The sequence below is a fragment of the Sus scrofa genome, chromosome 2 (genome assembly GCF_054392235.1).
Source record: "Sus scrofa isolate SSC_HxYL_T2T_F1_AM1 chromosome 2, Sscrofa_HxYL_maternal_Yorkshire_Landrace_v2.0, whole genome shotgun sequence".
In the NCBI taxonomy this organism is placed as follows: Eukaryota; Metazoa; Chordata; class Mammalia; order Artiodactyla; family Suidae; genus Sus; species Sus scrofa.
The window spans coordinates 150,444,652-150,471,032 of NC_139384.1; the positions used below are offsets into that span (position 1 = coordinate 150,444,652).

General features: G+C 38.7%; 1 protein-coding gene across 50 annotated transcripts in view; it reads right to left on the reverse strand.

Annotated features, from left to right (window-relative positions):
* Positions 1–26,381, reverse strand: part of FAM13B (family with sequence similarity 13 member B) — a 96,340-nt gene that overhangs the window by 19,379 nt on the left and 50,580 nt on the right. For all 50 annotated transcript variants that reach the window (XM_085014678.1, XM_085014672.1, XM_085014674.1 and 47 more), the window contains 3 exons: positions 4,567–4,631; positions 1,824–1,872; positions 975–1,122 (listed from right to left, as the gene is read on the reverse strand). In XM_085014678.1, the coding sequence (XP_084870804.1) occupies positions 975–1,122; positions 1,824–1,872; positions 4,567–4,631 (262 nt within the window). The remainder of the gene's footprint in view (positions 1–974; positions 1,123–1,823; positions 1,873–4,566; positions 4,632–26,381) is intronic.

Genomic DNA, 26,381 nt, shown 5'->3' on the forward strand with positions numbered 1-26,381 from the left:
CAAGTGAACAAATATGCAACTTTAAGATTTCTGAGTAATCTCCTTGTGCCTTTACACAGGAAGGTATATGATCCAGAGGCCCCCAGACCCACATCTGCTGCTTACTTCCACTCCCCACTCACAACACTTTACTTAAAAATTTACAAATACATAGCAAAGTTGAGAGAATTTTACAGTGGACATCCATATACCAATCACCTAGATTCTACCATTTACATGTTCCTGTACTTGCTTTACAACCTCTCCATTCCATGAACTATCTCATTTTTTCATGGATTTCAAAACAAATTGTAGATATCTGTACACTTCCCCATAAACAATTCTGCATGCAAAACATTCACTATAGTTCATTATTTATTGTTTTGCTTCTTTTCATTAAAAAAAAACTTATATACAATGAAATACAAGTTTTAAGTATATGTCTGCTGAATTTTGACAAATACATATACTCATGTAGCTTGCCTTTTTTAATTCAAATTCAAATTTCTCTCCTTTGTAAAACTTCTTAGGAGTCTGCTCCCATACTTTCATAACCATAACCAGAGAGACAGAGGGATATGGTACAATATTTGCTTACAAATAACCCTTGACGATAATATTTCTTTAAATGTATATGGAAGCCTTCTGTTTAAGGTGGTGAGATTCCCCAAGGCCTAACACACTGGACTTTCAAAGTCTGGGAAATAGCACCTGGTTTAACGATTAACAAAAGCCTATCTTTGATTTTATTTTCTTCATCAGTTTTAACATTTATCTTCAAAGCTAATGGATCAGATAAGAACTTCTAGTTCAAACGAGATAGCTGCTCCATAATTTCATTAGTGCATGTAAGTAGAAATAGTCATTCACTCTTATATAAATCAAATAAAAATGAATAAGGTTGCTCAGAAAAGGGCAGTAATCTCATGACTGCTTTGTTTAATTTCAGTTACAAATAACGTTATCAGGAAAATAATGTGTGTGGGTAAAATTACCTTCCCATTTATCACCATCAGAAACATTCTTCAGATCTAAATGTGGAATTTGGACATATGATGCTTCCCCTTGAACACCAACACTTTGACCTCCTGGCACTTCTGATTCAGTGTTGGCATTCAAATCACATATCTTGCTATTAGAATCCTGCATTTTAAAATAAAGAATACATTTTAAAATAAAAAAATACATTTCACAACCAAGAAGCTCTCCACACCCAGCTTAAAGACAATCAGGATGTACCCTCGCGTCATTTCCATGACTTTACTATGCCTATACAGTCAACTGTCCCACTCCCACCCTGCACACTATTTTTTCAGAGTTCCCTGGTGGCCTAGTGGGTTAAGGATCTGGAGTCACTGCCATGACTCAGTTTGCTGCTATGGCGTGGATACTCATTCCTTGCCTGGGAACTCCTGCATGCCATAGGTGGAGGAGGCTATCTTCGAATACACAGGTTTTTTTGTTTTTTTGGCCATGTCCATGGCATGTAAAAAAGTTCCCAGGCCAGGGATCAAACCCATATCACAGCAACAATATGAGTCCCTAGAGTAACAGTGCCAGATCCTTAACCTGCTGAGCCCACACAGGAACTCCTAAAATTGCAGTTTTAAAATGCCATACTAGAAGACAAAGTTTCAATCCCAAAATAAGGAAATGGTTTTCATAACCAAGTTTCTTGTAACCAAATCAAGTTGCTGCTTAACTATAAAAAACACTTGCTAAGAATATCTACATTTAAATCTCCTTTAAACCTATTCAACCCAAGAGTTAAAAGCCAGATACAATAACTGGCAAATTAAACCTAAGCAAATTTTTAAGAACCATAAGAGAAAAATAATTCTTACCAGAATCAAGTGTGACAATTTATCACTGTCAAATGGGAAATATTCTTTCCTAAAAAATCAAGTAAAGTTATTAGTCTTTTAAGAATAAACTGGTTACTTTCATTGCATATTTCTTACCTAGACTCCTCTTCTTCATACAGTAAGCATTTACAATATAAGGGAAGAAAATGACAACTGGACATATGTCCATTCTTTGGAGCCCTGTATCTGAAAATCACACACTACTGAAAAGATCCACAGAATCAGTTCAGATTTGCAACAGGTTTAGTTCAGGTTTAGAAAAATGATGTAACATTTACTAACCCCTTACACAACCAGTTGCAAAAAAGAAAAACATTTTAGGAGTTCCCGTCGTGGCGCAGTGGTTAACGAATCCGACTAGGAACCATGAGGTTGCGGGTTCGGTCCCTGCCCTGCTCAGTGGGTTAACGATCCGGCGTTGCCATGAGGTGTGGTGTAGGTTGCAGACGCGGCTCGGATCTCGCGTTACTGTGGCTCTGGCGTAGGCCGGAGACTACAGCTCCGATTTGACCCCTAGCCTGGGAACCTCCATATGCCGCGGGAGCGGCCCAAGAAATAGCAAAAAAAAAAAAACAAAAACAAAAAGAAAAACATTTTAAAAGGAAAGCATAATCCATAATAAAGAGAAATCAAAAGAAGTGAATGTAAATTGGAAGAGATTTTATAAAATAAATATTAGTTTTAACCAAATGACTTTATTCTTTCCTACTCCAGGACAGTTTTTTCCTTTCAAAGATTTTTTAAAGGTATAGCTATGTCCTAAATTTCAAATCTGATGGTCTTCTATTAGAATCAAAACAAGGTTACTATTTCTAAGTTTCTCCATCAAAACAATGGTAACATGTAAAAAGGAAATTTTATAAAATACCAATTCATCTCTTTATCCCCCATAAAAAATAACCCCTGCCTAGAACAGGTGTTACAAGTTACCTCTACCTATCTGACCAATCAACAGAGCATCTAGTATCATAGTCGGTTATCAAGATGCTGACTGTTGACAACAGTTCAAAGTTCCCCTCCCCAAAGACACTGTGGCAATTTACAATGATGCAGACAGGTGCTGCTCTTACTCTGTCATAAGAGTGTGCACTCAGAAGACAAGTCTTGATCTAAATATGGCAAGTCATCTCCTCATATGCATAATTAGCTTATTTTTTGCTGAACAGGAGAAACAATACCATCCCTGGCAAGTAAAGGCCCTCCTTTGCTCGGAGTGGGTGAAAATGATGGGATGAGTTAAATTCTATCCTAACAGACTAAAAGATGTAATCACCTAAATCTGAGAAACATGTGTTAAACAAGCAAAATGTAATCCACCTAACCAAGAAAATCTCTGCATCTAAAAATAAGTCTGCTAACCTATACACAAGCTGAAGAGGAAATTTGCTTCCTCCAAAAAGACTGAGTCCTCACTAAATGGATCCTTATTGGTCTACCAAATCCAGAGGTCATCCTTCTGGGGATGCCTGTGAATACTGATCATCTGACATCTTCAGCCCACAGCTCCAATATTCTCTGGGCTGGAAGAGGATCATCCCTGCCTCCCGAAAGGAAGCACAAGGAACTGCTGTTGAGCAGGAAATCTGAGGACCTTCAAAGTATGAGGACACTCCAGAGACATGGTTCCAAAGAATTTACTTAACCTCAGAGAACAAGTTTCCTACCCGAAATTAAAATAGACCATGGCATTAATCCAAGTTTACCACTGCCAACGGCTATCACCAAATTAGTAACGCTGTTTGGGATTTCTCAGTATATACAATCTAGTCTGCAATTTCATGACTGATGTGTTTTTAGAATATAAAATCATCTTTCCTAAGAAAATTGTAACACTTCTTGGAAATGGCTTAAAGAATCGTAAAAAGAGTAACAACATCCAAAACCTACTTTAAAGCACTCTAGAAAACTTCTATTCAAAGGGACTCTATCAAGTATCTATGGAGACTAAAAATGGATGAAATAGTCATTGCCTCAGGGATTCCCCTCCATTATTCCTGGCCTAGGATGGAAATAAGCACCAATGCACAAGAAGACCAGTGCACTGGGACCCATGGAGGAGGAGTTGGAAGGGGAACAAAACAGCCATACTTAATTGGTTTGGGTGTTTTGTTTTTGGATTTTTAGGGCTGCACCTGTGGCATATGGAGGTTCCCAGGCTAGGGGTCTAACTGGAGCTGTACCCGATGGCCTACGCCAGAGCCACGGCAACACCAGATCCAAGCCGTGTCTTCAATCTACACCACAGCTCATGGCAACACCGGATCCTTAACCCACTGAGCAAGGCCAGGGATAGAACCTGAAACCTCATGGTTCCTAGTTGGATTCGTTAACCACTGCGCCACAACAGGAACTCCAATTTGTTAATGCAAATGTGTTAACAATCTTGCAGCCAGTTATTCACAGTTCTAAGACTATGAATCAACTCAGTGAAAGACGTATTCAAAATATCAATAAATTCCCAAATTGTTCTACAAATCAATGGAAAGTTTTTAAGCATCTACAAGAAGGTTGTGTTCTTTCTTCTTTGTTTTCCAAGTTATAACCAATGTCTGCCTGAACCTCTGCATCCATTCTGAATATTTATGGACATTTAATATGCTTTGATTTTTATTGATCACCTAAAATATACATTATAATGGATTCATCTAAAAAACCCCAGAATCTGTGAAGAGCTCTAATTCTCAAAATGAATAATTAGCACAAACAAGAAAAAAATGTTTACCTCTCAAGACAGCCATCTTCACTATCCCCATGGTCGCTGCACGGCTCTAACAGTACACCTACAGACTGACAAAAAGAACACAACACTGTGTTAATGGAGCTCTCATCACTCACACGTGAGCGGCCGTTTCTGATCCCAATTAGGATATGCGATTACAAGTAAATCAAATGACCCTCTTTAATCACTACATATAACAGTCTGTACGTGTGGGCCTCTATCTCTTTTTATAGAAAACATTTATCTTCCTCAAAACCTGATCGTGTGTGTATGTGTGTGCATGTGTGTAAAACGAGGCCCCTGCATTTCTGCTACCCTATTAGACAATAGGTACTGCTACTACCATCACATTTGTTTTCCTTCCTCAGAATTCTCTTGTCTAAAAATGATGGTCTGCTACTTCTCTTCAGCCACAAGCACACAAGTTGGTAACTTCCTAGCAGGTAACAGAGGAGTCATGTAGTTCACCAGATCCCTTTCTTACAAATATCTGAAATAACAACTCTGAACCTCCAAAATAATGAGAGTGCGCCTCCATTTTCCAATAGGCTTAGTGATATCATCGCAGGCCTATTCCTCCCTAAAATAAATACCTAGAGTCTAATATGAACATCCTGTGCATTGCTACAAACACGTAAACTTTTTCATGTTTCTGATGATCATCTCTGAAATCAACAAAAGGTTCAATCTTCTTAGAGTCTAAGAAGCTACCACTTGTGCAGTTTTGTTTAATATGAAAGGTAGTCTCTAATTATCTGAAAAAAGCTATTAAGATACTTCTTTTTTCCAATTATGTATCTCTATGAGGCTAAACTGCCTTTATATACTTGAAACAAAAGAACCTATAGCAACAGAGAGAGAGCAGAAGCAGATATGAGAATCCAGCTGATTTCCTTTAAGTAAGACAGACACTATAGTAAGATTTGTAAATATCTAACAATGCCATGCCTCAAAATAACTTTTTTAAAAAATAGCTGCTTTTTATTAAGAAAAAAAGCAACTTTATTTGCATTGGGTTTATCACTATGTTTAAGTTAATTAAAAATTTAATTGTTCAGTTTTAATTTCTATATACTAAATAGTGTTATCTATCTATGGTTTACTTATGTAAACAAAAGTTTTGGGGGATCCTCAATAATTTTTAAGATATAAAGAGGTCCTGGAGACCCAAAGTGTGAGAACCACTGATCTAGAAATTAGACTTCAGCAACCTTTATGCTTTCAAATACAGCTTTACATTCTTAAATATGAAGGTTTCTGGGCCCATGAAATAACCATTACACAGACCCAATATTTAAAATGAGCCTTCATGTTTTACTCAAAGAACCAAATTCAAGTTCCAGCTCTTCCCTTCCCATGAAAGAAAAAAATAAAAAAGTCACTTACTAGCCGATCTTAAAGTTATTGTAAGAGAATCAAAAGAAATACCTTGTAAGAAAAACTATAAAGCACTATTGTAAAAGCATACTACTACACACCCTCATACCATGCACAAAAATAAACTCAAATGGCTTAAAGACTTAAACATAAGATAAGACACCATCAAACAATTCAAACACAGGCAAAACGTTCTCTGACATCAACCTTACAAATGTTTTCTCAGGTCAGTCTCCCAAGGCAACAGAAATAAAAGCAAAAATAAACCAATGGGACCTAATCAAACTGACAAGCTTTTGCACAGCAAAGGAAACCATTAAAAAAAAAAAAAATAGGAGTTCCCGTCGTGGCGCAGTGGTTAACGAATCCGACTAGGAACCATGAGGTTGCGGGTTCAGTCCCTGCCCTTGCTCAGTGGGTTAATGATCCGGCGTTGCCGTGAGCTGTGGTGTAGGTTGCAGATGTGGCTCGGATCCCGAGTTGCTGTGGCTCTGGCGTAGGCCAGTGGCTACAGCTCCGATTTGACCCCTAGCCTGGGAACCTCCATATGCCGCGGGAGCGGCCCAAAGAAATAGCAAAAAGACAAAAAAAAAAAAAAAAAAATAGCCAGCTTACAGAATAGGAGAAAACAGTTTCAAATATGCAACTGACAACGGCTTAATCTCTAAAGTATACCAACAGCTTATACAACTCAACAGCAAAAAAGCCAACAACCCAATGGAAAAATGGGCAAAAGACCTGAATAGCCATTTCTCCAAAGAAGATATACAGATGGCCAACAAGCACATGAAAAAATGTTCAACATCACTGATTATAGAGAAATGCAAATCAAAACTACTATGAGGTACCACCTCACACCAGTCAGAATGGCCATCATTAATAAACCCAAAATAACAAATGCTGGAGAGGGTGTGGAGAAAAGGGTACCCTGCTACACTGCTGGTGGGAATGTAAACTGGTACAACCACTATGGAAAACCATACGGAGGTACTTTAGAAAACCATACATAGAACTACCATATGACCCAGCAATCCCACTCTTGGGCATATATCCGGACAAAACTTTCCTTGAAAAAGGCACATGCACCTGCATGTTCACTGCAGCACTATTCACAATAGCCAAGACATGGAAACACCCCAAATGTCCATCGACAGATGAATGGATTAAGAAGATGTGGTATATATACACAATGGAATACTACTCCACCATAAAAAAGAACAAAATAATGCCATTTGCAGCACATGGATGAAACTAGAGACTCTCATACTAAGTGAAGTCAGTCAGAAAGAGAAAGACAAATACCATGTGCTATCACTTACATCTGGAATCTAATATACGGCACAAATGAACCTTTCCACAGAAAAGAAACTCATGGACTTGGAGAACAGAGCTGTGGTTGCGGGGGTGAGAGGAGTAGGGTGGACTGGGAATCTGGGGTTAACAGATGCAAACTATTGCCTTTGGAATGGATAAGCAAAGACCCTGCTACATAGCACTGGGAACTATATCTAGTCACGTATGATGGAGCTTGATGGAGGATAATGTGAGAAAAATAATGTATATACGTATGTGTGACTGGGTCACCCTGCTGTACAGGAGAAAATTGACAGATCACTGTAAACCAGCTATAATGGAAAAAATAAAATCATTTGAAAATAAACTTAAAAAAAGAAAAGCGTACTACTACATCACCAACTCTTTTTAGTTAATACTTTTTACTATGAAATAATTGAAACAAAATATGAAGACTGATATAATTAATAACCACAAACCCTTCAGCCATATTAGGCAACATAATCCTTAAACAAATACTGAAAAGTAGTAAACAAAAAGGCAACTGAAAGCAACACAAAAGAAAGATGCAGTGACGTGACATTAGTAAAAGCTGACAACCCAACAGTGGCTAAGGTGGATGAAATTCAGAGTCAGGGTGGAATTGTGCTCTACATGATTCCCCAGGACAAAGAAAAATGAAAGTTAATAGAGTCAGGCTAGAATATGGCTGGACTTCAATTTGACAGGGAAACATACAATGCTTTCTTTAGAAACTAAAATATGCTTCATCAGTTAAAGAAATTTTACTTCCTCAAAATTCATTCAAGATAAAACATTCAATCCTTTGTACACAGGTAGAGAAAAGCCTATAAAATTTTTATTCTAAAATACCGAATGACACAGAGCCCATACTTTCTCCCCTCCCTTCTCCACCAACATTAGGATTCTGAAAAAGGAGGTCTAAGGCACTCTGCTCTCGGGTCAGGTAAGCCAGCGAGCTCTGATGGTGGTGATGGTGGCAACGGCAGTAACAGTGGTAGCAGCAGCTGCAGCACAACCACAACGCCAGTGTCTTGGTGGCTGTCACCCACTCCTTAGCCATTCACAACAGGTGCTTCCACATGGCGTAGGCCTGAACCTTTCCATCTCCACTCACCTAGTTTTACTCAGGTATGCTAACTACTTACATTAAATAGGTTAAATATCCCCACTTCATTCTGCACATTTGATTTACTTTTTAGAAGACCCTTACTAGGGAGTTCCCATCATGGCTCAGAGGTAACAAACCCAACTAGTATCCATGAGGACGTGGGTTCAATCCCTGGCCTCAATCACTGGATTAAGGATCTGGTGCTGCCATGAGCTCGATCCTGTGGTTGTGGCATAAGCTGGCAGCTGCAGCTTCAACTCGACCCCTGGGAACTTTCATATGCCTTGGGTGTGGCTCAAAAAGACAAAAAAATAATAAAAATAAAAAAATAAAAGACCCTTACTAAAACAATTTCAACTACCAGATGGCTGAAATAAAGCTACAGAACTTTAGAATCTAAAGATTCAGATTATATTATATTTTTATTAAGGTAAAAGTTACACACATATTATGTTTCAGGGATACAACATAGTGATTCATAATTTTAAAGGTTATATAAAAGAATATTATGTATACTTCAATCTAGACCAATTTCTTCCACTGAGTTAATGTGGTCAAAACTGATGAGGTCACCATAGCAGAGGAACCATCAATAAAATGAAAAGGCAACCTAGAGAATGGGAGACAATATTTGCAAATCATGTATCTGAAAAGGGGTTAAGAACCAAAATATATAAAGAACACATAAAACGCAACAGCAAAACAATCTGATAAAAAAATAGAGAGGAATTCCATGGTGGCTCAGAGGGTTGAGGATCCACCGTTGTCACTGCTATGGCATAGGTTCAATCCCTGGCCTTGGAACTCCGTACGCTGCAGGTGCAGCAAAAAAAAAATAACATAAAATAAAATAAAAAATAAAGCAGAGGATTTAAATAGAAATTTTTCAAAAAAAGATGTATAGATAACTAACCGGTACATGAAAAGGTTTGAGCACTAAGCATCACGAAAAAGCAAAACAAAACCATAATGAGGTATTACCTCACCTCATTCCTGTCAGAATGTCTTATCATCAAAGAGATAAAGACAAAACAAGAGTGGTTAAGGACGTGGAGAAAAGGGAACCCTAGTGACCAGGGAGGGAAATACCAGTTTCTGGGAATGAAAATTGGTGCAGCCACTATGGAAAACAGCATGGGGGTGCCTTAAAAAATTAAAAATAGAAATACTACACGATTATCAGAAATTCCGCTTCTGGGCATTTATGTAAAGGAAAAGAAAATACTAATTCAAGGGAGTTCCCACTGTGGCTCAGCAGAAACAAATCTGACTAATTCAGGAGGACACAGGTTTGACCCTTGGCCTCGCTTTGGGGGTTAAGAATCCAGTGTTGCCCTGAGCTGTGGCACAGGTCATAGACGCAGCTCAGATCTGGCATTACTGAGGCTGTGGCGTAGGCCAGCGGCTACCACTCCGATTAGACCCCTAGTCTGGGAACCTCCATATGCTGTGGGTGCGGCCCTAAAAAGATGGAAAAGAAAAAAAGAAACTGTTAACTCAAAAAGATAGGTCTACCCAATGTTCACTGCAGCATTAGTTGTGATAGCTAAGACATGGAAGCAACCTAAATATCCATCAACAGAGGAATGGATAAAGAAGATGTGTTCCACACACACACACACAGAGTGGACTACTATCCAGCCATAAGAGAATGAAATAATGCCATCTGCAGCAACATGGACGGACCCAGAGACGATCATACTCATACTAAGTTAAGTCAGAGAAAGACAAATACCATATGACATCACTAATACGTGGAATCTAATTTTTAAAATGACTCAGAAGATCTTATTTACAAAACAGAAAGAGGCCAACTTATGGTTACCAATGGGGAAACAATGGGGGGAGGATGAATTGGGAGGCTGGGATTGGCATATACACACTACTGTACACAAAACTGATAGGTAACAAGGACTGACTATATATATAGTTCAAGGAAATCTATGCAGTATTCTGTGACAGCCCACATGGGGCAAGGATCTGAAAAACAATGGAATATACACTTATATGTATGGCTGATTCACACTGCTGTACACCTGAAACTAACACAACATTGTTAAGTCACCTATAGTCCAATAAAATGTATAAAAAAATAAAATCTAAAGAAAAGGTAAGTGTGCGCCTATGTTTACTGCAGCATTATTTACGATAGCTAAGATACGGAAATGATCACTGGCCTTCCTCAGTGTCCATCGATAGATAAATGGATAAAGAAAATGCATGTGTGTGTATACACACACAATGGAATAGGATACACACACACACACACACACACACACACACTGGAATATTATTCAACCTTTAAAAATGATAAAATCCTGCCATTTACAACCAACATGGATGGACCCTAAAGGCATTATACTAAGTGAAATAACACAGAGAAAGACAAATATTATTTGATCTCACTTATACATGGAATCTTTAAAAAATAAAAATAAAACTCACACTGCTGTTTGCCAGAAGTGGAGGTTGGGGTGTTTGCCATTTTGGTGAAGGTAATCAAAGGGTACAAACTTTCGAGTTATAAAGATGTGGAGATATCATATACGTCATGGTAACTATAGTTAATAATACTGTATATTTGAAAGTTGCTAAGAGTAGATCTTAAAAGTCTCATCACAAGAAAAAAAATTAAAGTGGTAATGGATATTAAGAGGGAAAAAAAACAAGGATGGGAGTTCCCATTGTGGCGCAGTGGAAACAAATCCGACTAGGAACCATGAGGTTGCGGGTTTGATCACTGGCCTTCCTCAGTGGGTTAAGGATCCAGTGTTGCTGTGAGCTATGGTGTAGGTCGCAGATGTGGCTTGGATCTGGCGTTGCTGTGTGGCTGTGGCCGGCAGCTCTAGCTCCGATTGGACCCCTAGCCTGGGGAACCTCTGTGTGCAGCAGGTGCGGCCCGAAAAGACAAAAGACAAAAATACATAAATAAATAAAATAAAAGGATGGAGTCTCATACCAGTACAAGTCAAAATGACAACCATCTCTTCTCCCTGGTTGTCTGAAAGAGTTACAGGAATACTTCTAGCATCCACTTCTGAAAGGAAGCTTAACATTCCAACAGTTTCCCAGTGTTTAGAAGACATAAATAATTGCAAATGTGTCAGGGTATGACCAGTGAAGCCCTGCTAATCATGAAATGGATTGATTTTATGGAAATTCATTGATAAGACCAGGTATTCTGATGTGAATTCTAATCAGGCTACTGATCTGCAGTTTCCAACCTCAAAACAGAGCAAATTACTACAAAGCTTCTTGTATCTATTTTAAAAACATAGAGATCTCATCATATCAATACAAATATTCTAGATATTTTCTACAGAATTCATTAGCACATTAAAAAAACTAATTTGCGGAGTTCCCGTCGTGGTGCAGTGGTTAACGAATCCGACTACGAACCATGAGGTTGCGGGTTCGGTCCCTGCCCTTGCTCAGTGGGTTAACGACGATCCGGCGTTGCCGTGAGCTGTGGTGTAGGTTGCAGACGCGGCTCGGATCCCGCGTTGCTGTGGCTGTGGCGTAGGCCGGTGGCCACAGCTCCGATTCAACCCCTAGCCTGGGAACCTCCATATGCCGCGGAAGTGGCCCAAGAGATAGCAACAACAACAACAACAACAACAAAAAGACAAAAAAAAAAAAAAAAAACTAATTTGCAAAAGATATGATCTTTTATATCTGACACAAGACTTAAAATACATAAAGAACTTTTAAAACTCAACAGAAAACAACCCAAAGAAATGGATGCAAGACCTGAACTCAGCAAAGATACATAGATGACAAATGAGCATATGAAAAGATGCTCCACATTGTATGTCATGAGGGAACTGCAGATCAAAACAATGAGATAACACTAGACACCTGTTAGAAAAGCCAAATTTCCAAAGAATGACGACGCCAAACACTGGCAAGGATGTGGAACAAGAGGAACTCTCATCACTGCTGGTGAATGAATGAGAAACACACCCAAGTTTATGCAAGCATTTAGTTTATAAAACAGGTGGCATTTCACATCAGTGTGGAAAAAGGTAGGTAATTCAGAAAATTCATATACTGGGAAAACTAGGTAAACATCTAGGAAAAAAGTTAAATTCATTCTTCATACCTTATGCAATGATAAACTCCAAACAGACCAAATAATTAATGTGGGAAATTAAACCACAGAGGTATTTAAAGAGAAGAAGAAAATTAGTTCAGAATCTCAGGCCTTTCTAATAATGACATAAAACTTAAAATCTAAAAAAGAAAAAAGCTAATAAATTTAAATATTGTCAAAAATTACCTTAAGTGGTCAAAAGACAAGTAACAAGCTGGAAATAAATATCTGCACCCGGTTACAAAAATAGAGACTATTTTTTTAAGAAATAAAAAGCGGGAGTTCCCGTCGTGGCGCAGTGGTTAACGAATCCGACTAGGAACCATGAGGTTGCGGGTTCGGTCCCTGCCCTTGCTCAGTGGGTTAATGATCCGGCGTTGCCGTGAGCTGTGGTGTAGGTTGCAGACGCGGCTCGGATCCTGCGTTGCTGTGCCTCTGGCGTAGGCCGGTGGCTACAGCTCCAATTCGACCCCTAGCCTGGGAACCTCCATATGCCACAGGAGCAGCCCAAGAAACAGCAACAACAACAACAACAAAAAGACAAAAAAAAAAAAAAAAAAAAAAAAAAGAAATAAAAAGCATCAACATACAAAAAAGAGAATAAAAAACCCAACAACCCAAAAGAAAAACGCACAAAGGATATAGATAATCGGAAATGGAAATGGTTCTCAACTTTCCAGAGAAATGTTAATGAAAACTACAATTTACAAGTTTCATTTACCAGGTAGTTAAAAAAAAAAAAAGAATCTACCACTGGTGAGGGAATAGTGAAATAGGTGCGCCTATTAGCTGAAATAGCTGTTTCAATGGAGGGCCACCTGGCAATATATTATAAAATTACAAAGGTATATATACCTTATGACCCCAAATTCTACTTCTATAAATTTATCCTAAGATCGGTTTACACAAGGTGAAACAGTTTATGTACAAGGCTATTCACTACAGTGATTTTTAGAATAGGACTGTTTTCTTTACAGTTTTTTATAGACTTAATTAATACAGATAGATGGTGATGAAAGGGATGACTTTATATATCCTTTTAAAACTTTTAAATTTTAACGATCTGAAACGATCCCTTTCCAAAAGACAAGTATATAAAAATTATATTTTAAAGTATGTACAACAAAAATCATTCATCAACATATAAAGCATTTAGTCACTAGAAGTCCTTAAGATTAATTTCACACTGGCTAATCAACAATTACTAGAGAACTGTGGTATGACCTGCAGCATCTAGTACTCTTTAGTTTATCTGAAATGTTAAAAGTAATCAGGTTTCAGGAGTTCCCATCGTGGCTCAGTGGTTAACGAATCCGACTAGGAACCATGAGGTTGGGGTTCGATCCCTGGCCTCGCTCAGTCGGTTAAGGATCCGGCGTTGCCGTGAGCTGTGGTGTAGGTCGCAGACGCGGCTGGAATCCCATGTTGCTGTGGCTGTGGCATAGGCCGGTGGCTACAGCTCCAATTCAACCCCTAGTCTAGGAACCTCCATATGCCACAGGTGCAGCCCTCGAAAAGACAAAAAAAAAAAAAAAAAAAATGTAATCAGGTTTCCCTGTACTTCAAAAGTCAATTTCACAGAAATAATTTTTTTTTTTCTTTTAGGGCTGCACCAGTGGCATATGGAGGTTTCCAGGCTAAGGGTCGAACTGGAGCTGTAGCCACTAGCCTAGACCACAGCCACACCAACACCAGATGTGAGCTGCGTCTGCGACTTACACCGCAGCACTCATGGCAATGGCGGATCCTTAAACCACTGAGCAAGGCCAGGCATCGAACCTGCAACCTCATGAATGCTAGTACGACTTGTTTCCACTGAGCTACGACAGGAAATCCTCCTAGAAATAATCTTCAAAATTGTTTTTTAATAGCTAAATCTTAATCTCCTTACGATACTCTACCCCAGCGATTGCCCAACTTCAGTCAAATCCAATCTACTGCCAGTTTTTTATGGGCAGTAAGCTAATGAAAGTTTTCACACTTTTAAATGATTGGAGGTAAGAAAAAAAATGAGAAGATTTTGTGACATACCAATTATCGGTAATTCAAATTTCAGTTTTATTGGAACATGGCCATCCTATATTGTTTATATATTTTCTATGGCTGCTTTCATGCTATCATGGCAGTTAAGTGGCTATGACAAGAGTATAAGGCCCACAAAGCCTAAAATATTTACCATGGGGCCCTTCCTTTTGTTTTTGTTTCATTTTGTTTTCCACTTCCATGGCTGTGGAATGTGGACAGTCCAGGCCAGGGATCAAATCCAAGTTGCAGCTGTGACCTATACTTCAGAGCGGCAATGACGGATCCTTAAGTCACCGTGCCAGGCTAGGGATAGAGCCTATGTCGCATCAAAGACAGAGCCAGATCCTTAACCTGCTGCGCCACAAAAGGAACTCCAAAACCCACCCTTTTTGACAATCCCAACTTCTACGGCCATGGATAGTCTCAACTCAAAAGACCTAGAAGATCGATTCCTCCTCCCCCTACCCTGTGCTTACCTCAATTTCCTTTTCTTCTCTTGTTAAATCACTTCTTGGAATGGCAATTCGATTTACTCACAACCAAAAATGACAAAGCAAAGCTCAAGACCCAAATTTATGCAGTCATATCCACTCTGATATCCTAGTGATGCAAAACTGACCTCTTTCCCACTTTTTTAGCATCTCTCTTTCTTATCCAAGTTTACAGATAAATCGTTTTTACCTGTGGAATTTTCTTTATCCTCCCTTCACTTTCCAGTTCAGACTGTTTATCAGGTCTTACCAAATTCTAGTGCGCAAAGCCTGTTGGTTGTTGTCCTTATATCCAATCTTCCCTACAGCCTGTTTCCTATAGTTCTACTCTGACAGCCTATTTCCTAAAATACAGGTGTGGTTATACACTCCCTATGTTCAAATTCTTCTGCAATTTCCTTCTACTGAGAAAATGCACAACTTTTTTTTTTTTTTTTTTTTTTTTTTGCCATGTCTATGGCATGAGAAAGTTCCCAGGCCAGTGATCAAACCCAAGCCACAGCAGTGACAATGCTGAATTTTTAACTGTTAGCCCATAAGGGAACTTTTTTTTTTAAGTACAGCTGACTTAGATGCTGTATTAGTTTCTGATGTTCAGCACAGTGATTCACTTACACATACTTTTTTCAGGTTCTTTTTCATGATGGTTTATCACAGGGTACTGAATATAGTTCCCTTTTCTATACAGTAGGATCTTGTTGGTTATCACCTCCACGTATTATAGCTTACACCTGCTAACCTCAACCTCCCACTCCATTCCTGCCCCCTTGGCAACCACAAGTTTGTTCTTTATGTCTATATGTTTCTGTTTCACAGATAGGTTCATTTGTGCCATATTATAGATTCCACATGTCATATCATACGTTATTTGTCTTTCTCTGACATTTCACTTAGTATGATAATCCATAGTTGCATCCATATTGCTGCAAATGGCATAATCTCATTCTTTTTATGGCTGAGTAGTATTCCATTTTGTGTATGTACCACTTCTATTTCTTTTTTCTTTTTTTTGGTCACCCATGCAGCATGTGTAAGTTCCCAGGCCAGGGATCAAACCCACACCACAGCAATGACAATGCTGGATCCTAAACCCACTGAGCCACTAGGAAAATCCCTAAACCACTTCTTCATCAAATCGTCTGTTGATGGACATTGAGGTTGTGTCCAAGGCTTGGCTATTATAAATACTGCGCTACAAACACTTGGCTGCATGTGTCTTTTCAAATTAGTTTTCTTCAGATATATGCCTAAGAATAAGATTCCTGGATCACATGGTAACTATTTTTAGCTTTTTAAGGAACTTCCATACTGTTTTCCATTGTGGCTATACCAATTTACATTCCCACCAACAGTGTAGGAGAGTACCCCTTTCTCCATTCCTTCTCCAACATTGTTATTTGCAGATTTTTTTTTTTTTTTTTTTAGGGCTGCACTTGAGGCATATGGAAGTTCCCTGGCTAGGTGTTGAATTGGAGCTGCAGCTGCTGGCCTACACCATAGCCACTGCAAGGCCAGATCCTTAACCCACAGAGCAAGGTCAGGGATCGAACCCAAATCCTTATGGATACTGTTCGGGGTTCTTAACCCACTAAGCCACAATGGGAACTCCTGTTAATAGATTTTTTTTTTTTTTTTTTTTGGTCTTTTGTTGTTGTTGTTGCTATTTCTTGGGCCGCTCCTGCGGCATATGGAGGTTCCCAGGCTAGGGGTCGAATCGGAGCTGTAGCCACCAGCCTACGCCAGAGCCACAGCAACGCAGGATCCGAGCCGCGTCTGCAACCTACACCACAGCTCACGGCAACACCGGATCTTCAACCCACTGAGCAAGGGCAGGGACCGAACCCGCAACCTCATGGTTCCTAGTCGGATTCGTTAACCACTGCGCCACAACGGGAACTCCTAATAGTTTTTAAATGACAGCCATCCCGACCGATGTAAGGTGGTACATTATAGTTTTGATCTGCATTTCTCTAATAATTAGCCATACTGAACGTATTTTCATGTACCTCTCGGACATCTGTACGTATTCTTTGGAGAAATGTCTATTCAGCCCATTATTTATTGGGTTGTATCTGAGTTGTATAAGCTGTTTGTATAATTTGGAAATTAAACCCTTTTTAGTTGCAACGTTTGCAAATATTTTCTCCCAGGCCATAGGTTATCTTTTTGTTTTGCTTGTGTTGTCCTTTCCCCTGAAAAAGCTTAAACTCTGACTGGGTCCCATTTGTTTATTTTTGCTTTTATTTCTACTGTCTTAGGAGACTGACCTAAGAAAATATTGCTTTATGTCATAAAATGTTTTGCCTATGTTCTCTTTTAGGAATTTTATGGTGTCATGTCTTACATTTAGGTCTTTAAGCCATTTTGAGTTTATTTTTGTGTATGGATTAATTTATATGTGGCCGTCCAGCTTTCCAAATCCCACTTGCTGAAGAGACTGTCTTTTCTCCACTGTGTATTTGAGTCTCCTTTGTCAAAGATTAATAGACCATAAGAGTTTGGGTTTATTTCTGGGTTCTTTATTCTATCCCATTGATCTGTACGTCTTGTTTGGGGCCAATATCACGTTGTTTTAATTACTGCAGCTTTGTACTGTTATCTGAAGGTGAAGAGGGTTATGCCCCCAGATTTGTTCTTTTTCCTCAATGCGCTTTGGCAATTCTGGGTCTTTTAGGCTTCCACATAAATTTTAAGATTATTTGTTCTAGTTCTGTGGAAAATCTGGGTGATCTGACAGGTATCACATTAAACCTATAGATTGCTTTGGGCAGTATGGCTTTTTTTTTTTTTTTTTTTTTTTTTTTTGGTCTTTCTCTCTTTTACAGCCACACCAGCAGCACATGGAGATGCCAAAGCTAGGGGTCAAATCAAAGCTGCAGCTGCCGACCTACACCACAGCCACCAGCCTACACCACAGCCACAGCAACATGGAATCTGAGCCTCGTCTGCGACCTACACCACAGTTCACAGCAACACCAGATCCTTAACCTACTGAGCAAAGCCAGGGATCGAACCTGCATCCTCATGGATGCTAGTCAGGTTCGTCAACCACTGAGCCACGATGGGAACTCCAGTATGGCCATTTTAACAATATTAATTCTTCCAGAGAAAAAGCATGGGATATCTTTCCATTCCTTTGACTCATCTTCAATTTCCCTTATCAATGTTTTATACTTTTGAGCATATAAGTCTTTCCCCTCCTTGGCCTGATTTATTCCTAAGTATTTCAGTTTTTTGATGTGATTTTTAAAGGGATTTTTTTTTAACTTTACTTTTCTGTTAATTCTGTTAGTATAAAGAAATGCAAGTGATTTCTATATGTTAATCTTGTATCCTGCTACCATGCTGAATTCCTCGGTTCTAGTGGCTTTAGTGTGAAGTTCTTTGGGTTTTCTATAAATAACATCATGTCACTTGCATATAGTGGCAATTTTACATCCTCTCTTCCAATGTGGATACTTTTTATTTCTTATTATTACTGCAGCTAAGATTTCCAATACTACATTGAATAGAAATGGTGAAAGTGGGCATCCTTGTTCCCACCCCACCTTAGGGCCACACCCAAAGCATATAGAAGTTCTCAGGTTAGGGGCTGAATCCGAGTTGCAGCTGCCAGCCTACACCACAGCAACACCAGATCCAAACTGCAACTGTGAACTACACTGCAGCTTACACCAACACCGGGTCCTTAACCCACTGAGTGAGGCCAGGGATTGAAAGAACGTCCTTATGGATACTAGTCAGATTCATTACTGCTGAGCCACAACACAACCCCTGGGTATTCCTGTCTTGTCCCAGATTTTAGCAAGAAACCTTTCAGCTCAAAAGTGGGTTTATCATAAATAGCTTTTATTATGTTGCAGTATGTTCCCGCTAAACCCACTCTGTTAAGTTTTTAAAACAAACGGATGTTGAATTATAGCAAATGCTTTCTCTGCATCTACTGAAATGATTATGTGGTCTTCATTCTTTCTTTTGCTGATGTGCTTTATCACATGAATGGATTTGTGTATACTGAACCATCTTTGTGACTCTGGAATGAATCCAACTTGACTGTGATATATGATCTTTTCTATGTGTTGCTGGATTCAGTTTGGTAATACCTCGTTGAAAATTTTTACATTATATTCATCAAAGACATTGACCTGTAATTTTCTTTTTTGGTATTGCCTTTGTCTGGCTTTGGTATCAGCATAATGGTGGCTTCATAGAATGAGTTTGGGGTTGGTCCCTCCTCTTCAATCTTTTGAAAGAATCTGAGAATTGGTATAAGTTTGGTAGATTTCCCCAATGAAACCATCTGCTCCTTGACTTTTGTCCGCAGAGAGTTAAATACAGATTCTATTTCACGTCTAATGATCATTCTGCTCAAATTACTTCTTTCTTTCTTGATTCAGTTTTGGTGGGCTGTATGTTTCTAGAAACATGTCCATTTCTTCTAAGTTGTTCCGTTTGTTGGTATATAATTGTTGTATTCTCCTATGGTATTTTTTTTTTTTGGCATTTCTGGGGTATTGGTTATTATTTATTGTCTTTCATTTCTTGTCTTCTTTATTTGGGTCCTCTCTTCTTGGTGTGGTGAGCCATAGATATGTCAATTTTCTTTACCCTTTCAAAGAACCAGCTCTTGGTTTTGTTGACTTTTTTCCCCATCTTTTTGTAATCTCTATTTTTATTTATTTATTTATTTGCTTTTTAGGGCTGCACCCAAGGCATATCGAGGTTCCCAGGCAAGGGGTCTAATCGGGGCTACAGCTGCCAGCCTACACCAGAGCCACAGCAACACAGGATCTGAGCTGTCTGTGTATGCTACCTACACCACAGCTCATGGCAATGCCAGATCCCCGACCCACTAAGCAGGGCTAGGGATCAAACCCACATCCTCATGGATACTAGCTGAATTTGTTTCTGCTGCACCAAGAAGGGAAGTCCCTGTAATCTCTATTTTATTTCCTACCTGATTGATATTTTCTTCCTTCTGCCGACTTCAGATTTTGTTTGTTCTTCTTTTTTCTAATTCTTTTAGATGGTAGGTTAGGTTTTTTATTTGACATTTCTCTTACTTTCTGAGGAAGGCCTGTATCACTAAGAAATTCCATCTAAGAAATGCTTTTGCTACATCCCACAGCCTGTTATTGTTGTGTTTTCTTTCTTTTCTTTGGGGGGGGGGGTTTACTTTTTTTTTTTTTTTTTGTCTTTTTAGGGCCACACCTGTGGCATATGGAGGTTCCCAGGTTAGGGATCAAATCAGAGCTATAGCTGCTGGCCTATGCCATAGCCACAGCAATACAGGATCCAAGCCATGTCTGTAACCTACACCATGGCTCAGAGCAACACCATAACCTTAACCCACAGAGTAAGACCAGGGATTGAACCTGTGTCCTCATGGATGCTGGTCAGATTCATTTCCACTGAGCCATGGGAACAGCAATGCCTGCTGTATTTTCAATGTTGTTTGTCCCAAGGTTTTTTGGTTTTTTTTTTGTCTTTTTGCTATTTCTTTGGGCCGCTTCCACGGCATATGGAGGTTCCCAGGCTAGGGGTCTAATCGGAGCTGCAGCCACCGGCCTACGCCAGAGCCACAGCAACGCAGGATCTGAGCCGCGTCTGCAACCTACACCACAGCTTGCAGATCGTTAACCCACTGAGCAAGCGCAGGGACCGAACCCACAACCTCACGGTTCCTAGTCGGATTCGTTAACCACTGCGCCACGACGGGAACTCCTGTCCCAAGGTATTTTTTAATTTCTTCTTTGATTTCCTCATACCCACTGTTTATTAACTAGCATATTATTTAGCCTCCATGTAATCATTTTTTTTTCTCATTTCTCTTTCTGTGGTTGATTTCTAGTTTCATGTCATTGTGGTCAGAAAAAATTCTTAAAATAATTTCTATCCTCTTAAATTTGTAAAAGCTTGTCTTGTGTCCTCATACATGGTTAGTCCTAAAGGGTGTTCCATGTGCACTTGAAAAAAATACGTATTCTGGGTTTTTTTGATGTTACATCCTGAAAACATCAATTAAGTCTAACTGTTCTATGGTATCATTTAGGACCTCTGTTGCCTTACTGCATGCTATAGAAAGGAAGAGTCAACTGAGGTTGCAAACTTCACTGCTGTGTTATTTTAAGAAATTGCCACAGCTACCTCAATCTTCAGCAACTACCACCCTAATCAGTCTGTAGCCGTCAAGAGGCAAGATACTCTACCAGCAAAAATATTACAGCAACTCACTGAAGACTTCATTTTCTAGCAATAAACATTTTTAATTAAGTATATTGTTTTTAGACATAATGCTACTGGACACCCAACAGACTACAGTACAATATAAATATCAATTTTATATGCACTGGGAAACAAAAAATTTGCATGACTTGCTTTATTGTGATACTCGCTTTATTGTGGTGGTCTGAAACTGAACCTACAATATCTCTGAGGTATGCCTCTACCAAAACTAAGAAAAGAAAATGACAGATCAACATCTCTTATAAATACAGACGCAAAATCCTCAAAAAAATATTAGCCAATCAAACCCTCAAAAAAGTATTAAAAGAATTATATATAACAACCAAGTAGCATTTATCCCAGGTATGCAAGGTTGGTTCAATATTTGAAAATCAAAGGATGTAATCTATCATCAACAGAATGAAAACAAACAAACAAACAAAACAAAACATGATCTTATTGAGAAATGCAGAAAAAGCATACAAAATCTAGTATCTACTCATGATAAAAACTCTGTTAAAAAAATAAATAAATAAAAAATAAAAATAAAAAAAATAAAAAACAATGTCTCTAAAAATTGCAGATTCTAGAGATAAAAAAATACAAAAAAAAAAAAAAAAAAACAAAAAAAAACAAAACTCTATGTAAACCAGAACAGAGGGGACTCTTTCAAATTGATAAAGACCGTATACAAAAACTCTACAGCTAACATCATACCTGAAGCCTTCCCACTAAGTTTAGGTACAAAACAAGGATGTCCCCTCTCACCATGCCTTTTCAACACTGTACTACAAGTCCTTGTTACCATAATAAGGCAAGAGTAGGGGAAAAAAACGTAAGCAGATTAGGAAGGCAGACATAAATCTTTGTTCACCTATGACATGATTGTCTAGGTAATACAGAAAATCTGAAAGAAGTAACAAAAAATCTCCTTGAAACTAAAAAGCAAATATAGCAAAGCTGCAGAATACAAAGTAAATAAACAAGAGTCAACTGCTTTCCTATACACCGATAATAAACAAGTACACTTTGAAACTAATAACAGAAAACGATTTATATTAGCACCTGAAAAAGTGAAATATTTGGGTATAAGGTCTATATGAGGAGAACTCTGAAGCAATAAATCAAAGAATAAATAGGGAAGTATTTCATGTTCACAAATAGATGACTCAATATTATTAAGACGTCTGTTCTTCCCAACTTAATGGAGAGATTCAATGCAATGTCAATAAAAATCCCAGCAAGTTCTTTATGGATATCAACAAATTGTTTCTGAAGTTTATGTGGGGAGGTATAAAAGCCAACACAATACTGAAGGAGAAGAATAAAGTTGGAGGACTGACAGTCAATTGGCTACCTGACTTTGAGACTTTTCAAGACAGTGTGGTACTGATGAAAGAAGAGAAAATAGACCAAAGGAAAAGAACAGAGAGCTCAGAAACAGACCCTCATAAACACAGCCAACTGATCTTTGACCAAAAAGTAAAGGCAACACAATGGAGCAAAGACAGTCTCTTCAATAAAAGGTACTGGAACAAATGGACATCCACATGCAAAAAAATGAACCTAAATAGAGATCTTATACCCTTTACAAAAATTAATTCAAAATGGATCACAGACTAAATGTAAAACTATGAAACTCTCAGAATATAACATAAGAGAAAATTTAGATGATCTTGGGTATGGTGACACCTCTATAGATACACCACCATAAAACACAATTTAGGAAAGAAATAATGATAAACTGGACTTCATTAAAATTAAAAATTTCTCCTCTACAAAATTCAGTATTAAAAGAATTAGAAGACAAGTCACAGGTTGCAAAGAAATACCTACGACAGACATACCTGATAAAAGACTGTTAGATAAAATATACAAAGAACTCTTAAAACTCAGTAAGAAGTAACCCAGGCCAAGGAGTTAAAAATTGGGCCAAGGAGTTCCTGTTGTGGCTCAGGAAGTTAAGGACCCAATATAGTGTCTGTGAGGATACAGGTTCAATTCCTGGCCTCAGTGGGTTAAGGATCTGGTGTTGCCACAAGGTGCAGCATAGGTTGTAGACATGGCTTGGATCCGCTATTACTGTGGCTGTGGTATAGGCTGACAGCTACAGCCCCAATTGAACTCCTAGCCCAGGAACTTCCATATGCTGCAGGTGAGGCCCTAAAGATTAAAAAAAAAAAAAAAAAAAAAAAAAAAAAAAAAAAAAAAAAAATCCAAAACTGGGCCAATGACCTTAAAATAATCTCATCTAAGAAGATACACTTCTTTGCACAGAAGATGGTAAAGAAGCATGTAAAAAAAAATGCCCCCACACCACATGCCATCAGGGAACGCAAATTAAAACAATGAGACACCACTACATATCTATCAAAATGGCTCAAATCTGGAACACTGACAACACCAAATGTTGGTGAGGTTCTAAAGCATTAGGAACACTAATACACTGCTGGTGGGAATGCAAAATGGTACAGCCATTTCAGAAGACACTTGGCAATTTGTTACAAAACTCACACTGTGTGTATGATTCATCAATCGCACCCCTTGGTATTTATCCAAAGTAGTTAAAAAAATTTATGTCTACAGAGAAACCTGCAAATAGATGTTTATATCAGCATTATCCACAACTGCTGAAACTTTGAAGCAACCAAGATGCCCCTCAACGGATAAAAAGAGAAATAGTATTGTCTGGATGTACCAGACAATACTGTTCAGTGTGAAGAAAAAAGCTATCAAGCCACAAAAAGAGGAACTTTAAATGCACATTACACATGAAAGAAGCCAATCTGAAAAGGCTATGTACTATGGAATTCCAACTCTATGACATTCTGAAAAAGGCAAACCTATGGAGACAACAGAGATCAGCAGTTGCTGGGAGGTGGGATGGGGAATGAATAGGCAGAGCACCGAAGATTTTCAGGGCAATTAAAAAACTCGGTATGGGAATTCCTGTTGTGGCTCCAAGGAAACGAACCTGACCCATATCCATGAAGGACAGAGGTTTGCTTCCTGGCCTTGCTCAGTGGGTTAAGGATCTGGTGCTGCCGTGAGCTATGGTGTAGGTCACAGATGTGGCTCAGATACCGAGTTGCTGTGGCTGTGGCACAGGCAGGCAGCTGCAGCTCCAATTAGACCCCCACCCTGGGAACTTGAATATATCGAGGGTATGGCCCTAAAAACACACACACACAAAAAAAACCAACTCTGTAGGATATTATATATTTGTCTAAATCTAGGAAACATACAACACCAAGAATGATCCCTAAGGTGAAGCAGACTTTGAGTGATTATGGTATGTCAGTATGGGTTCACTCTTCATTAAAAAAAAAAAAAGTACCATTCTAGAGTTCCTGCTGTGGTGCAGTGGGTTTATGATCCACCTTGTCTCTTTGCCAGTGCTAGTTCAATTTTCGGCCTGGACAGTGGGTTAAGGATACAGTGTTGCCACAGCACTGCTGCAGTGGTGGCACAGGGTACAGCTATGGCTTAGATTCAGTCCCTGGCTTGGGGAACTTCCATGTGCCACCACTGCAGACAAAAAAAGAAAAAAAAAAAGGTACCATTCTGCGGAGTGATATTGATAATGGGGGAGGTTATGAACATGTGAGTACAAATTCTCTACACTTCCTTCTCAATTTTATTGTAAACCTAAAACTCCTCTGAAAATGAAGTCTTAAAAAAATTCCTATTTTCTTAAAGTAACTGATACACCCATTTCCTTGAACAAATACTTGAGGAACACATACTATGTGTCCTAGATAATATGGATATAACAATAAATGAAACATATGAAAATCTCAGCCCTCATGAAGTCTACAGTCTAAGGATGGGAAACAAACAATAAACTAACAACTTAACAGACATGTGTGACCATGTACAACTATTAATGAGAGGCAGGCAGTGAAGAAGGACAACAGTTCAGAGGCTGGATGGGGGTAGGTCAGTGGGAGGGCCTGCTGGTACACACTGAATAATAAGGAGATTTGGCCTGAGAAGGTACAATTGAGGAGGATCTGCAGGATCAGAAAAGGAAACAAGCCACGGGAATATCTATGCAAACAACAACCCAGACAGTACTTTAAGACTGAATTATCTCAATCATAATTTTTTATCCGTCTGTTTTTCCATACTGCTTATTGATATATTTTTATACCTAGAGGGCACTGAAAATTTCTAAAACTGACATTATATAATTTTCATTTTGAAAGATCACTCTGGCTGCTGCTCAGAAGACCACAGGTAGGAAAAGATCAGTTAGGAGGCTATATTAATCTAGGTGAAATGATGCTGGCTTGGACCTGTGCAGTGCCAATGCAAACAGTAAAAAGTGGTCAAGACTCTATATAAATTTTGAAGGTACAACCAATAGGACTGTGTAACAGACTAGATGTGCAGCGAGAAGGAAATCAAAAATGACACAAGGCTTCTGGCCTATGCACACAGAAGCAGAAATTGCTGTTTACTGAGATTTTAAAGAAAAACAGAAGGGCATATGGGTCAAAGAGATTACAAGTACAGTCTGGCTTATGTTAAGATGTCTGTAAAATGTCTGTAATATGTTTAAAAGAGGAAGTCCCATATGACGCTGTGGGTTAAGGATCTGGCGCTGCCATAGCTGTGGCACAGGTCACAACTGGGGCACAGGTTCAGTCTCCAGCCCAAGAATTTCCACATAGCGCAGGTGTGGCCAAAATAAGAAAATTTTACAAGATGTTTATAAGATAATCAAGTGGAAATGTTAAGTAGAACATCTAGGTATAGGAACCTAAAGTTCAAGAGAGAGGTCTGGACTAGAGACATAAATTTGGGAGCCTTAGCATACAGCAATATTTAAAATCATTACATTTAATGAGATTACCAAGGGAGTGAATGAAAATTCATGACCTGAGAACTGTACCCTGGGCCATACTAAATTTCAGAGGTGCAGAACATGAAAAACAATCATCAAAGGGATGCAGCAGCCAGTTCAAGAAAAAGAAAACCCAAAGTAGTGAGATATCCTGAAAGCCAGGTGAAGAAAATCAATCAAGGTAGTAGACATAATTAACCAAAATAAATATTTATAAAAATTCTAACATAGATATCACCACCCACTTAGACATAGCAAAACAAAGAACAACTCAATGAAGTCAGATAACTTGGCTAAAGTCATGCTGCTATGAAGAGGCAAAGCCAGAATACA